We start from the raw sequence: 12,744 nt of genomic DNA on the forward strand, positions 1-12,744 counted from the left end.
TCAGGTTACTAATCCTGGTTCCATTATCCCGCATCCCCTTAATTTTCTCGAGTCTTTGGCTTTTTATCTACAGTGTAGGAATAATAATGACTCTGCACAGAGTTGTTGCAGGGTTTAATGAGTTAACATGTGCAAAGCACCACACATCCAGTCAATACTATTATTATAATCCCTAGCAATCTTACTGGCTGTTGTGCAGCTGAGACAAGGAAGAGCATTGCATCAGAGAAGGGCTTGGCTTACATTGAGGCAGCTCTCTCGAAATGGGGCAGAAGGAGATGGAGATGGGATCCAGGCCTTTTAGCCGTTCAGCTGGAGGTCCATGTGTGTATATCCACAGGCTAGAGGTACCCTCTGGGAAAAAGACTGGGAGGATTAGCTCTGAGGAGCGAGGCTCGGAGTGCAGACTGAGACAGACCCAAGAGCTAGCTCCAGGCACCTAAGGGCTAGAGAAGAGAAAGGAGGTCAGTAATGTGGGGCTCCAGGATGGGATCAGGACACATGTGGGATGATGGGGATCTGTCCAAGAAAGAACTTGCCAAGGGCCAAGAAGATCTCTTACTGGACTGGGTTCTGCAGAGGCAGTGAACTCGGTACGCAGATGTGTCCCCACCTCTGTACTCCTGCTTCTCAACACCCTGTTCTCTAATCTTAACCTCCATCTTTCTGCCTTCCACCATGACATCTTTCTGTTGACTCCTGGGACTACCCAGGCCATTCTTCTGTGTTCTGTCCTCTTCACTCCCTCTCTGTCCATTTCATACTACATGGTCCCACCCTTCACCCACTCTCTTCCCAGTTGTTCACTGTCTTTTCTGTTATTCTGTTAAAAACTAGAAACCTTTGATCCACCTATTTGTCCTCCTTCTCTTCTCTCTTGCTCCGGTTTCATGATCAATTTACCACAAATCCACTGATTTCAACCACAGTGGATCCCCAGAGCACTAGATAACCGTAGTAGTTCACACAGCTGCTGAATTTTAGAAAGAAAAGTTAAGCAAGGCCTGCCAACTGTAAGATCACCTTCTCTTTCTAGGAAGCCATTGTGCCTCTTCAGGCCCTAAACAAAGATGGGGGTAAAGGAGAAGGGAAGGAATTGAAAAGAGGCTCTTGAGGACATCACGATCATTGACTCGCCAAATATGTATCAAGACTCTGAGTGCCGTGACCAGTAGTGGGCAGTGGAGGCACAAAAATTAAAACTACAGCCATTCCATCTTCAATGTTGACAAAGATGTCTATCACTCTATCAGACAAGATGATAGAGTGATAGAAGTAGCATGTGGTGTTCAGGACCTGTTTAGGTCAGGTTCCCAGAAACAAAGCCTGAGAGGACTCTTGTACAGTGAGATTTTGGTGGCATCCACTCAGGAGAAAAATGGGAAAGAAGCAGCACAGGCAGATCTCCTAGGACAGGGAAACCAGTTGCAGCCCTAGACTTGACCCCTCCCCGCCTTGAAGCAAGGCGTGGCTCTGTGGCTTTTACATCCACAGTGAGTGGCTTTCAGCATAGGTAATCTTTCAGGAGAGGCCGTCTCCATCAGTAGAAGGCACTATCCAGGGCAAGTGTCTACTAGGAGCTGCTGGCAGCTATTTTGGGATCTGGGGACTGGGTGCTCCTTCCCAGTAAGGGCATCTGGGTGAGGCACCAACAGCATCTACTACAGAACTACAGAGCAGTGGCTCAGAGCCTGATGTAGACGGGAGGAAGAGGCCAGGAAAGGAGGCAATCAGGAGAGGAGGATTTTGAAAGGCTTCCCAAGTTAAGAAGCTCTGTCATCACAAGCTTATGAACCCAGACCTTTCTTTATTTAAACAAAATAGAACACCTCTATAATATGGCTGGCTCTGGGTCTCCTTCCAAAAGTGGTAAATGTTCACCTTAGTTTTTTTAAGCATTTGAAATCAGATTATAAAATGAAGAGCTCAATGGCACTAATATGCATATAGGGGATATCTATTCTTATAAAACATACTTTTAGTACACAAACTGCCCTAGTTGTCCCCACAGGATATTCCCTTTCTCTTCCTTCCCTCTACTTCCTTTCGATTCTCTTCCCTTCCATTCTCTTCCTCTCCCTTCCCTTCCCACCCCTTCTCTTCCCTTTCTTTCCCTTCCACACTTACTGTTTAAAACATGATTTTTGTCTTTGGGGACTTGGACAAGAACTCTTCTCTTAGAGAAGAGACAGTTTTGAAAAGGCATTCATGATATTGTGTTGAGTGAAAAAGATTATAAAATGACATATCTATAACTATCCTTTAGTGACATCTCTATGAAAAATTTTGGCAGGATAAATTAATTTTAGAATTTCTAGTAACTCTTCTTCTTTCCTTAATGTGAGTTCTAATTTGTAACTTATGAAGGTTTTACGAAAGAGGAAATAAGATGGATGGAGACGATGGCTCATTGCCACGATCCAGCTTAGTTTTTGTTCTCACCATTCATTCTTTCCACTTTCATCCTGACATCTTAATTCCTTGTCATGGGAAGACGTGAACGTGGATCTTTTATGCCAAGCTTACTGTTCCCGCTTACTGACACCCAGCCCCTTTCCCCTTGCACTGCCTGTGCAGGTAATTTTGGAAACCTGATTGATGGAGGGTCCCATCATGGGAGTAAGAAGAAGTCAGCTGAGTCAGCTGAAGAAGAGGGCCTTCCTCTGCTGCATGAAGGAGAAGGGGATGTGGCCCATGATATAGCCATTTCCACGGCCTCCACCACTCACCCAGAGAAGCCTCTGGTGACAGATGGGAACAGGTAGGAGATGCAGTAGGCAAGAACAGCCGAGGTTTCTGATGGTGTGATTTTGCCTGATAGTGAGATTGTTCCACTCCATAAAAATAAAACATAAATTAAAAAAAATCTCAGTTTGCTGAGGTAAAAGGTGGAGGTCAGAGTAGATGCACTCCACAGCCCTTTTCAATAGAAAAACACTTGTGATGCTGGGACCACTGTGTCACTCTCAGCAGCAACCACTGTGCACATGGCATCCTGGATGCATATGATTGATTGATGTTTGTGTGTCTGCCCAATCTTCTGCCCTTTTTATCTGAGTTAACTCATTATTTTGTGAAGTCAACTTTGACCTTGGGGCCATACCTAGGCATCAGGTTGGCACATGTTAGAGTTCAAAGCCTATTGGGTCTGTGGTTGGAACCCTCCAGAAATTGGGCAATCTCAAGCCTCTTTTCCCTCAGTCTCCCTAACTGTAAAATGGGAACGGTCCAGATTTGACCTCTTAAAGTTGTTAGGATGAACAAACAATAAACATAATGTATATGAGCACCCTGTGTGAGCCATAAAATTATGCTCGCGGGTAGGAGTTTCATGCTGTGACTCTTGACTTTCTGTTTCTAAAAGCCTGATCAGTGGAGGGCCGTCCCTAGCCCGTGTTTCACAAACAGGATCTTAGAACTATTCACATACCATGCTCAGTCTTTGATATGAAAGGAGGCTTTCCATATATTAAGGCAGCTGCTCTGAAGGTTGGTGTGTATCACTCTAGACAATTGGCTGAGTTTGGATTGCAATTTGTTGGTTGTGATTCCTGTCTGATAAGTGGGGAAACATGGCATCTCAGGCTGGAACAGAGTTCAAATGCCTGTAAATTATGCTGGACCACTACATTTTCTAAACCCTATTCTTCTCATGGAACACCACTACTTTCTGTCTACACTGCAGTTCACCTAAGAAACCACCAGTCTTTGTAGAACCAAAGAGCCCTGAGCTCCATCAGCTTGAAATGATCCAAACCAGAGAAACCTTGGGCAAAGTACAGTAGTGAGTGAGAATTTATTTAGTTGCAGAATCTTTAGTGCTATAATTTAAAAGGAGATAAAATCAAGAGGGAAGTTTGGTTTCTAAACTTTTTGTTGTCCTTGTGCTGTAATGACAACCTCAGTTTCTGCCAAGAACCTATTTGCTTTTTTTTTTTGAATGGATACCTGCTGGCTTGTTTCCTATAGAGCAGGCCAGGGGGCTCCTTTGCCAATTCTTTGTCTACTTCAGAAGAAATTGGAGCTGGAGAGCCAAAAAAGAACAGCCATTCCTTTGTTCAGGCTGCAGTTCTCTTCAGCTTTTTTTGGAATGGAAACAAAGCTTGTTCTCTCTGCCTCTGTCTGTCTCTTTCTCTGTCTCTCCCCACCCCCACTACCATAGATGTATTGTTTGAAATACTGCAGATTGTCAGAGCCACCTGTCCTGCCATACCCATTCTAAGTGTTTGTTTTGGCCTTTCTTCCATAGTTTTCTTTACAGTCCCAGTTGTCTGTGAGAATATTACAAAGGAGTTGGGGAAAACCTAGTCAAGAAAATACCTGTCATTAGGCAGGGAACTTCTAAACTTTTTACCACTTCTCTACCATCTTATCTGCCTCTATACCTATTCATTTTTCCTCAGGAATCAAAGCTACACAGTAATTTCTTTCTTTTCTGTCTTCCATCTCACCTTGTTAACTGTCTCTTTCTCATTAGTATTTTGAAGGTATTTCCCTGGCACCCTTAAAGATTCCATGTGGCTCTATTAGTCACTTTGCTATTCCTCTTGTCCCTTCTTGTCAAGCAAGTTACCTACATTATTAAACCAATGCCAGGTAATAATAAATATTGTGTGGATGGATAGGTGGATGAATGGGTGCATGGATGGATGGATAGGTGGATAGATGAATGGATGGATGGATAGTTGGTTGGAAGGATGGTTGGTTGGATGGATGGATGGGTGGGTGGATGAATAGCTAGGTGGATGGGTGGATGGGTGGGTGGGTGGGTGGGTGGATGGATGGATGGATGGATGGATGGGTGGGTGGGTGGATGGATGGATGGATGGATGGGTGGATGGGTGGATGGGTGGGTGGGTGGATGGATGGATGGATGGATGGGTGGGTGGGTGGATGGATGGATGGATGGGTGGGTGGATGAATAGCTAGATGGATGGATGGATGGGTGGGTGGGTGGATGGATGGATGGATGGATGGGTGGGTGGGTGGACGGATGGATGGTTGGTTGGATGGATGGATGGGTGGGTGGATGAATAGCTAGATGGATGGGTGGATGGGTGGGTGGGTGGATGGATGGATGGATGGATGGATGGGTGGGTGGACGGATGGATGGATGGACAGATGGATGGATGGATGGATGGATGCATGGATGCATGATAGATGCAAGGATTATGCCAAACCATAGAATGGTGAAGTTTAGTTTGGGACATATGCCTTCACTCTCAATAATATTATTACCTTACATTTCTCTAGCAATTTCAGTTTACAAAATACATTATCATCTGTTATCTCAGTTGATCCTTATACATGCGAAGAATATAGACATTTAAAAATAAATTTTCCTCCCACAGTTTAAAACCTTTTAAAAGAACTCTTACCTGATAAATCCTGCTCTCTGGTGATCATTTCTAAGCTTTGCTGTTCATTTGATGGTAGATATTAATACTGCATTATAATCACATAACTCCTCGTGTTCATGGTTCCCCAATTAAAGACTAGGGAGGTGTTAATACTTTGATAGTTTGCCCTTACCCTACTAGAACCTTATAAAACATGAACATGTGGCTGGAATTGCCTAAAAAAACACCAATTACCAATGTACTTTTACAGGAATTACAACTATTTGCCATTTGAGGCCAAGAAGCCATGTGTCTCCTTCATCAGCTCTTGGGGAGACCAGACCTTCAGACTGCACTGGTCCAACATGCTGGAGAAAATGGCAGACCTCCTGGTGAGTAATTTGCATAGGTGCTGGGTTTGCAGTTTAGGCAACTGGGAGCAAAAGGAATTTTTTTATCCATCCAGTAGACAGTCTCAATCTCAGTTTAAATACAAGTGAAGTGAAGCAGCTGCATTTTGCGGCTCCTACTGTCTGGATCCAGAGGAATGAGTACATTTTACAAATCCCTGGACTGTAAGTCTAACTATTTATCTGCTTACTGTCACAAAATGGGCTAATTCCTTAATCTCTAAAAGGCAGAGTTGAAGACATTCTCATAAAATCGATATGTCCTGGTTAAAACTAATCCTTTTCTCCTATGCTCACATTATTACTTCCACTCCACACATCTCATAGGGAGAAAGCATGTTCTCCTCACTGTCCACACACCTCACCAGATAACCCTTGTCTAAGCCCTCCCATCCATTAGAACCTAAACTAAGGAAAGAACACGTTTCCTTTATAATCCCTAATCTTAATTGTGTAAAACAAAGTATTGTCTTTGGCTGTGGGATTCCAGGCAGTAGTGAGGTTTGGTCTGGGGTCACACCACGTTGTGGGGAGGGGGCACAGATCCCCTTTATAAGGCTGGTCTTGCTTCTCCCTCAGACAGAATAGATAATTTATCTCTGGGAATCTTGACAAAAACAAATCACTACTAGACCCTAGAGGTCTAGTAGCCTTTAGCACTCATTTCTAATTCTTTTCCAGCATCTCTTCAGTCATGGCTAACATAATTGAAGCTCAAACCCCCTGAGTGTTTTAGGCAGTACTATAATTATAATTAAAATTATAACTATTTACAGATGAAGAAACCAAGCATAAAAGCAAGTGCTACAGCTGGATTGAAACCAGGTAGTCTGAACCAGAGCCCAAATCCTTAACCACTCCACAGTGTTGCCTATTCTTCTAGTGACAGCAGAAAAAGGGGATCGTATGTCCTCAGGCACTAGACTGTGGCAATGGTAGAAAATACAGCTTTTGTGAATTCCAGCAAAGCAGTGGCAGCATGCACATTTCCCATTGGGGTCGTTTCCTCCAAGCTGCTGAATGGAATCCTAGAATTTAGACCCCAAAGGAAAAGTGCGATTATTAAGTATATAAATGTATGTCATTGCCACATGCAACCTGCCCTGTTCCCTGGCCAAAAACTGATACACTCAGAAAAACGATAGCCCTTTTACTTCCGAGAGTTTTCAACATCATTACATTAGTGTATAAAAATTGACTTGAAATTGCTTTTGGAGTTTTTGATAATCATATGCAATTTACTCTACATTATTCTACATTTCCCATAGTATTGTTTTCTCACAGGGTGGAGTCTAAGTGTACCAATTTAGGGAGTGGATCCGTGAAAGAAACAATGATTGAACAATATAGGAGAAGATACGTGTTCAGACTAATTCTGCCTACGAAAAGGAAAGCTCAGAGCTGGAATACAGTTGCATTTCTAGTTCATGAGAATCAGGGAACTCTTCCTTCATTTCCAAAACAACAGTGGCATCAACAATAATAAAAATAGCTAAATATTGGTTCTAGGATGTAACAATCAATACCTCTACTACAGCTCTCACTCCTGCCCCTTATTCCTCCACCCCTGTGATTTGTTTTCAGGAAGAAGGTATAGAAGAAGTGAAAGAATTGCTCAAGATTTCAGAAGAGGCACCAGAAGAGAAGATGAAGTTGGCACTCAGTGACTTTGTCAGTCAAAGCAGGTAGCTACCACGTGGGAGCTCAGCTCATCTGGAATCAGGTTTTAATGACCTTGAGAAACCAGTCAGCTTGATGTGCCTTCAGAGGGGCACTTTATAGTGTTATATCTCTCTTTATTTTGTTCAGTAATTTAGCTAGTGCTTGTGGGCTAACTATTGTTTCCTAGCACAAACCACAAACCAAAGGCTGAAACTTAAAGGAAAGATAGACCTATTGCAAAGATTCTTTATGAAACAAGGAAAATGCTTGTCACATTAGTGCCTAGCATGGTGCTTTGCATTTGCTGGATACTCAGCAATGATTTGACAATACCAAACACTAAACTGCTGAATTGAAATTTCACATTAGTAACTACCAATTAAAGACTCTTATTTGAGGTGGTAGAAAATATAATAAAAGATCAAAAATAGAGAATAGTTAAAGAATACTGAGTAACAAATTACCCCCAAACACAGTGGTTTAAAACAGTATTTATCATCTCAGTTTCTGTGTGTCGGGAATCCAGGGGTGGCTCAGCTGAGTTCTCAAGGCATTGACTGAGATTGAAGTAGTCTGTGGGCCCAGATGGGAAGGACTGACCACAAAGACCACTCACATGACCATTTACAAAATTCAAATCTTCATGGGTTGTTGGACTGAGAACTCATTTTCTTTCTGGCTGTTGGTGGGAAGCCATCCTCAATTCCTTGCCATGTGGGCCTTTCCAGGCTGCCACTTATGACATGGAGCTTGCTTCATCAGTGACTGTGCAAGAAGAGTCAGATAGGACAAGTCAGAAAGATGGACATTTTAGTATATCATGACCTAAACTGGAAGCATTGTCCCATCACTCTTGACATTGTCTATTAGAAGCAATTCATAGATGCAGCCCACATCACAAGCGATGGGATCACACATGGCATGAGTTGTAGAAGGAATAACTCATTGAAGCCATCTTAGAGGCTGCTAACCCTATGTGGAAATAACTTGAACCAACTCTTGAAATTAATTAGGTCAAGACTTGAGAATTTACCATAATGGAATTATCAGAAAAGTGGAGATTAATTTGATAAAAGACAAAAACCAGTAGACAGGCAGTAGCTAAATCTTGTGTTCTACGTTATAAATGTTGTCTTCCCAATCTCTCAAAATTGGTTCAAAAGAACCAATTTTCTTTTAAAAAAGAAAGCAAAGAAATCAATGTGAAGTGTTAGCTATCTTTATTTCTTTTTCATTTTTCATTATAAAAGCAATATATATTAAGTGCTACTTCTGCTGAGAGCTAAGTGCCACCTGCAATTTCATTTAAAAGCTTCATAATCTCAGTTTTAGGAACCATTTGTGAGTAGATTAATAGCTCAGTAACTTTTCAGTATTAGGGGATTACATGAGGGTGACAATTAAATGTTCCCTTTTCTCTTCAAGTTTCCAGTCAACTGAGAAAATATTTATGAGGTTCAATGATCAAAATGTTAGTTTTATATTTGGTAAGTCTGAATTTGAGAAAGCAGCTGGACTTGTGGTCAAATTGGTCTTCCTGTTCCTCTTCCCTTATTTATGGTCAAGCTGCTGAACTTCTGGGGCACTCCTCTCCCCCAGCAAAGACCAGTCACTTTTGTCACATTGAAGTGATGAGGCTGTCCACTGCCAGCAGGCAGGCTCAGACCGAAATATGGAGAACAAATGGAGCATGTGCCATGTCACTTACTCTGAATTTGATGAGGAAACATATTATCTCTCTCCCTGGGGAGAAGGGGATCATAAGTGTTCAAATGTCTACCTGGGCTTACCTATTCTGGAGAGTAAAATGGAATTTTTGTGCCTCTAAAAAAAGCAGGAATGGAGCAACAAAACTCCCACCTCAAAATATAATTCTTTCTGTTCTTTCTTCAGATGAACAGAAAATGTAACTTTACTAGTAGTTCCAAAGAGAATTTCTGGTAAGGCTTCACATTGCCAACAGGCAGAGCCCTGGTGTGATGCTCTCATTGGGAGGTGTGGTAGGCTTAGACTCCTCTTTTGTTTCCTTTATATGTGACTTTTTTAATCACAGAAAAACTACATGCCTATCAAATTTGTGTGTGTGTGTGTGTGTGTGTGTGTGTTCTCAGTTTTTTCTCCAATTTTACTCTCCAGAGAGAAGAGATTAATTTGCTCTCCTGGGCTTTTTCATTGTGCATTTGTGAACACACATCCTCATATAAAAATACTTTATTTCATCATAAATGATCTTACACATTTGTTCAGCAGGTTGCTTTTTCATTCAGTAATACAAAGGCATCTTTGTACAGTTGCACATAATAGACGTTTTCAATATTCCATCACGTGAATGTGTCATAAGACATTTAATCGGTCCCTAATGATTTAAGTTGTTCCCATTTATGTTGCTACTATGAATAACGCTACAGTAAATATTATTGTGTAAACATATTCCTCCAAAATCATTCAGTTATTTGTAAGAGTAAAAATTCTAGTGTAATTTTTGAGTCAAATGATATATACGTATAAATGTTGATAGGTACTGTCAAATAGTGTCTGACACATTGTAACAATTTATATTCATGCAATCACACACATTCTTCTGTCCTCTCCCATACCTTCACTGATATTAAATATTATTTATTTTACAGATGAAATGGTATTGATTTTAATTTGCATTTAATTTATAACAAATGATAAATATCTTATTTCTTCAAGTTTTTCCATCATTTACATTTCTTCTTGAATTATATTCATAGCCTCTGCGATTTTCCTATTGAGCACATTCTATACTTCATGTCTAAACAGTGTTACTACTCAGTGAGGTGGAGACACATCTGAGTATTGAGTGTAAATACCTACTTTCCATGTAACTTTTCAGGAAATTTTGATGTGTTTTAAGTTTGAGAGATGAAGAAAAACTGTATTAGTTTGTGTGTTTTTGTTATGAACTTTGACAGCAACCACAATGAATGCATATTGAAAGAAAGTGGAAGAAACATTTATTCTCCAAACCAATGCAGGATCTGGGCATCACTTCCAATTCCCACATTGTCTCTTAAAACAGTTCATGCATCATTGTTTAATCCTAATTTAAAAATCTTGATTCTGTGACTCCATCATCTTTTCTTTGAATTGCAGAAAGTATATTTGCAAATCTCTGGAATCTTATAAATGGATTTGCACTGAGTAGGCTTCAAAATTGTTATTCTTCTCTTTTAGTGCCTTTATCTCTGAAGCAGAAAAAAAGCCCAAGATGTTGAACCAAACTACTTTAGATAAGAAACGACTTACACTCTGTTGGCAGGAGCTGGTATGTGAAAATCTATTTATACATTGAACAGAGTTAAAACATGTGCTTTAAAAAGAAACCTCATGAGTGAGGCGTGGGTCATAGGCCGAATAAGGATAAGGTGGCAAGGACATCATTCTGTGTGATGTAGAAACAAGGTGAGAAGGAATGTATGTTGAGTTGGAAAGGAGCTAGCATTTGTTGAAGGTTTACAGGTATGAGCTAGAAGCCCACCAGTCCTGCTTCCTGTTCTGTTGGGGGATGTCCCCCTTGCTTATTTTCTTGACATTTGTATTTTGTTAAAGGTTTTTGGCCCTTTATTTGTCTGCATGCCTCATAAACCAAGAACTCAAAATAAACAGCGGTTCCTCCCCTCCTTGACTTCCTCCATCAGGAATTGTCTAAAAGTTGTCAGCATTTCTTGACTGTCGTCTGATGCCCCTCTGTGTCCTGGACAACTGCATGGTGCTTATAGATTCTTACATATATCTATAAGCATCTATCTATCTAGATGTAAATATATAGTGTAAATATATGCATAGATAGATAGATAAATAGATAGATAGAGATATGGATATAGATGCTTGGTCTTGTTGAATAAGTAATGACTGAAAAATACCAGACCAAATTAGACCTTGAATTATCTCATCTCAAAACTTCAGTCCTAGCCATAGCGCCAAGAGACATTTTGCATGATGCCATGATAGTCCTGCAAAGAAAAATTATTCAGTGTTTGATTCCTCAGGAACATTTTAAAGATTTGAATGGGGCTCAGAAAGATTAAATGATTTTCTAAAGGTCATAGCTCATTAATTAAAGTCCGGAGACTAAAATCCAAGTGTCTTAACTCCTCATTTACCCTTCTTCCAGAACATTCCTTTCCTGTCCTCCCAAGTGTGTAAGAGGCTGGATTCCAGCACGTGTAACATCCCCCTGTCTGGTTCTTCCTCAGCTCATTGGCTGAGGTGCTGTCACTGCAGTGTCCCTTCACTCCATGTTCTCTGCAGACCTTTGTCTTCTTGTTGCATGGCAGTCCTGGGCTTGAACAAACCTACCACTTCACTATCTTTGTATGGCTCAAGTCCCTCTTCTCATCTCCAGATCGCTATATCCCGCCTCCTAATGGAAATCTCACCTGCCTGTCTCATTTTCCCTCACACTCATTGTCTCCTCCTGAGTCCACACCTATCTTACCTTGTTCTGCATCCTGTGTTGGCACTGCCAGCCATGCTTGTTGCTCCCACCAGAAGTCTATGTGTCAGTGTTAACTCTCTATCCTTCACCTTAAACAGCCAGTGTGACCCAGGTCCTGCTGATTCTGCCCCTTAAACACTCTAGAACTTACTCTACTTCTTCATCCCCAGAATCACAGTCTAAACTGAGTTCCTGAGCATTTCAGGCCTAGGCTTTGCAGTGAACTTCTGCCAATCCATCTTTCATATGACCACCAAAAGATTTCTACAAAAAATCTGATCAGATGAGTTGTGCTTTAAAAATCATTAAAGTCAATCATCCATAGGAAGAAGTCCAAATTCCTTTTGCTTGGTATACAGGACTGTTCACCATCTAGCATCCCAGCTGTGCCCTCCACTACTCCTTTCTCTTATGTTTGTGCCCCAACACTTTTGGACTCTTTCTGATAATGGATCTGCACATCTGATTTTTCCCTCGATCTGGGTAGTCTTTTGACTTCTTATGACATGATGAATTCTATTCACATTTTTGTTTGGTTTTGCCACTGTCTGGTTCCATGATGCTTTGCATATTTAATTATTTGCATGTATTGCTTTCACTTAACAAAACTATCAAAGTCTCAAGGAAAGGATGGATTAAGTCTGACTCTGGTTCCAGGCCTTAGCTTGTGCACATAGAGAGCAGGGGTTCAGTTCTTCTAGTCAACATTAACTGAAGGCACTCTGTGTACCAGGCCCTGGGCTAGGTGCTCACAACACACAGCTGAAAGTACTTGGTGCTTGTCTTAAGGGATTTTATAGATTGATCTATTCATTCCACAAATATCTGTTTAACACATGCTATATCCCAGGAATGTGCTAGGTGTCAC

The 12,744-nt window shown here is 41.1% G+C and overlaps 1 protein-coding gene across 1 annotated transcript in view; it reads left to right on the top strand.

Annotated features, from left to right (window-relative positions):
• Fer1l6 (fer-1 like family member 6) overlaps positions 1-12,744 on the top strand; it is a 128,898-nt gene that overhangs the window by 38,264 nt on the left and 77,890 nt on the right. Inside the window, exons 13-16 of the mRNA XM_020185903.2 lie at positions 2,578-2,761; positions 5,611-5,731; positions 7,334-7,434; positions 10,613-10,703. Of these exons, the coding sequence (XP_020041492.2) occupies positions 2,578-2,761; positions 5,611-5,731; positions 7,334-7,434; positions 10,613-10,703 (497 nt within the window). The remainder of the gene's footprint in view (positions 1-2,577; positions 2,762-5,610; positions 5,732-7,333; positions 7,435-10,612; positions 10,704-12,744) is intronic.

This window comes from Castor canadensis, chromosome 3 (assembly GCF_047511655.1).
Source record: "Castor canadensis chromosome 3, mCasCan1.hap1v2, whole genome shotgun sequence".
NCBI classification, from domain to species: Eukaryota; Metazoa; Chordata; class Mammalia; order Rodentia; family Castoridae; genus Castor; species Castor canadensis.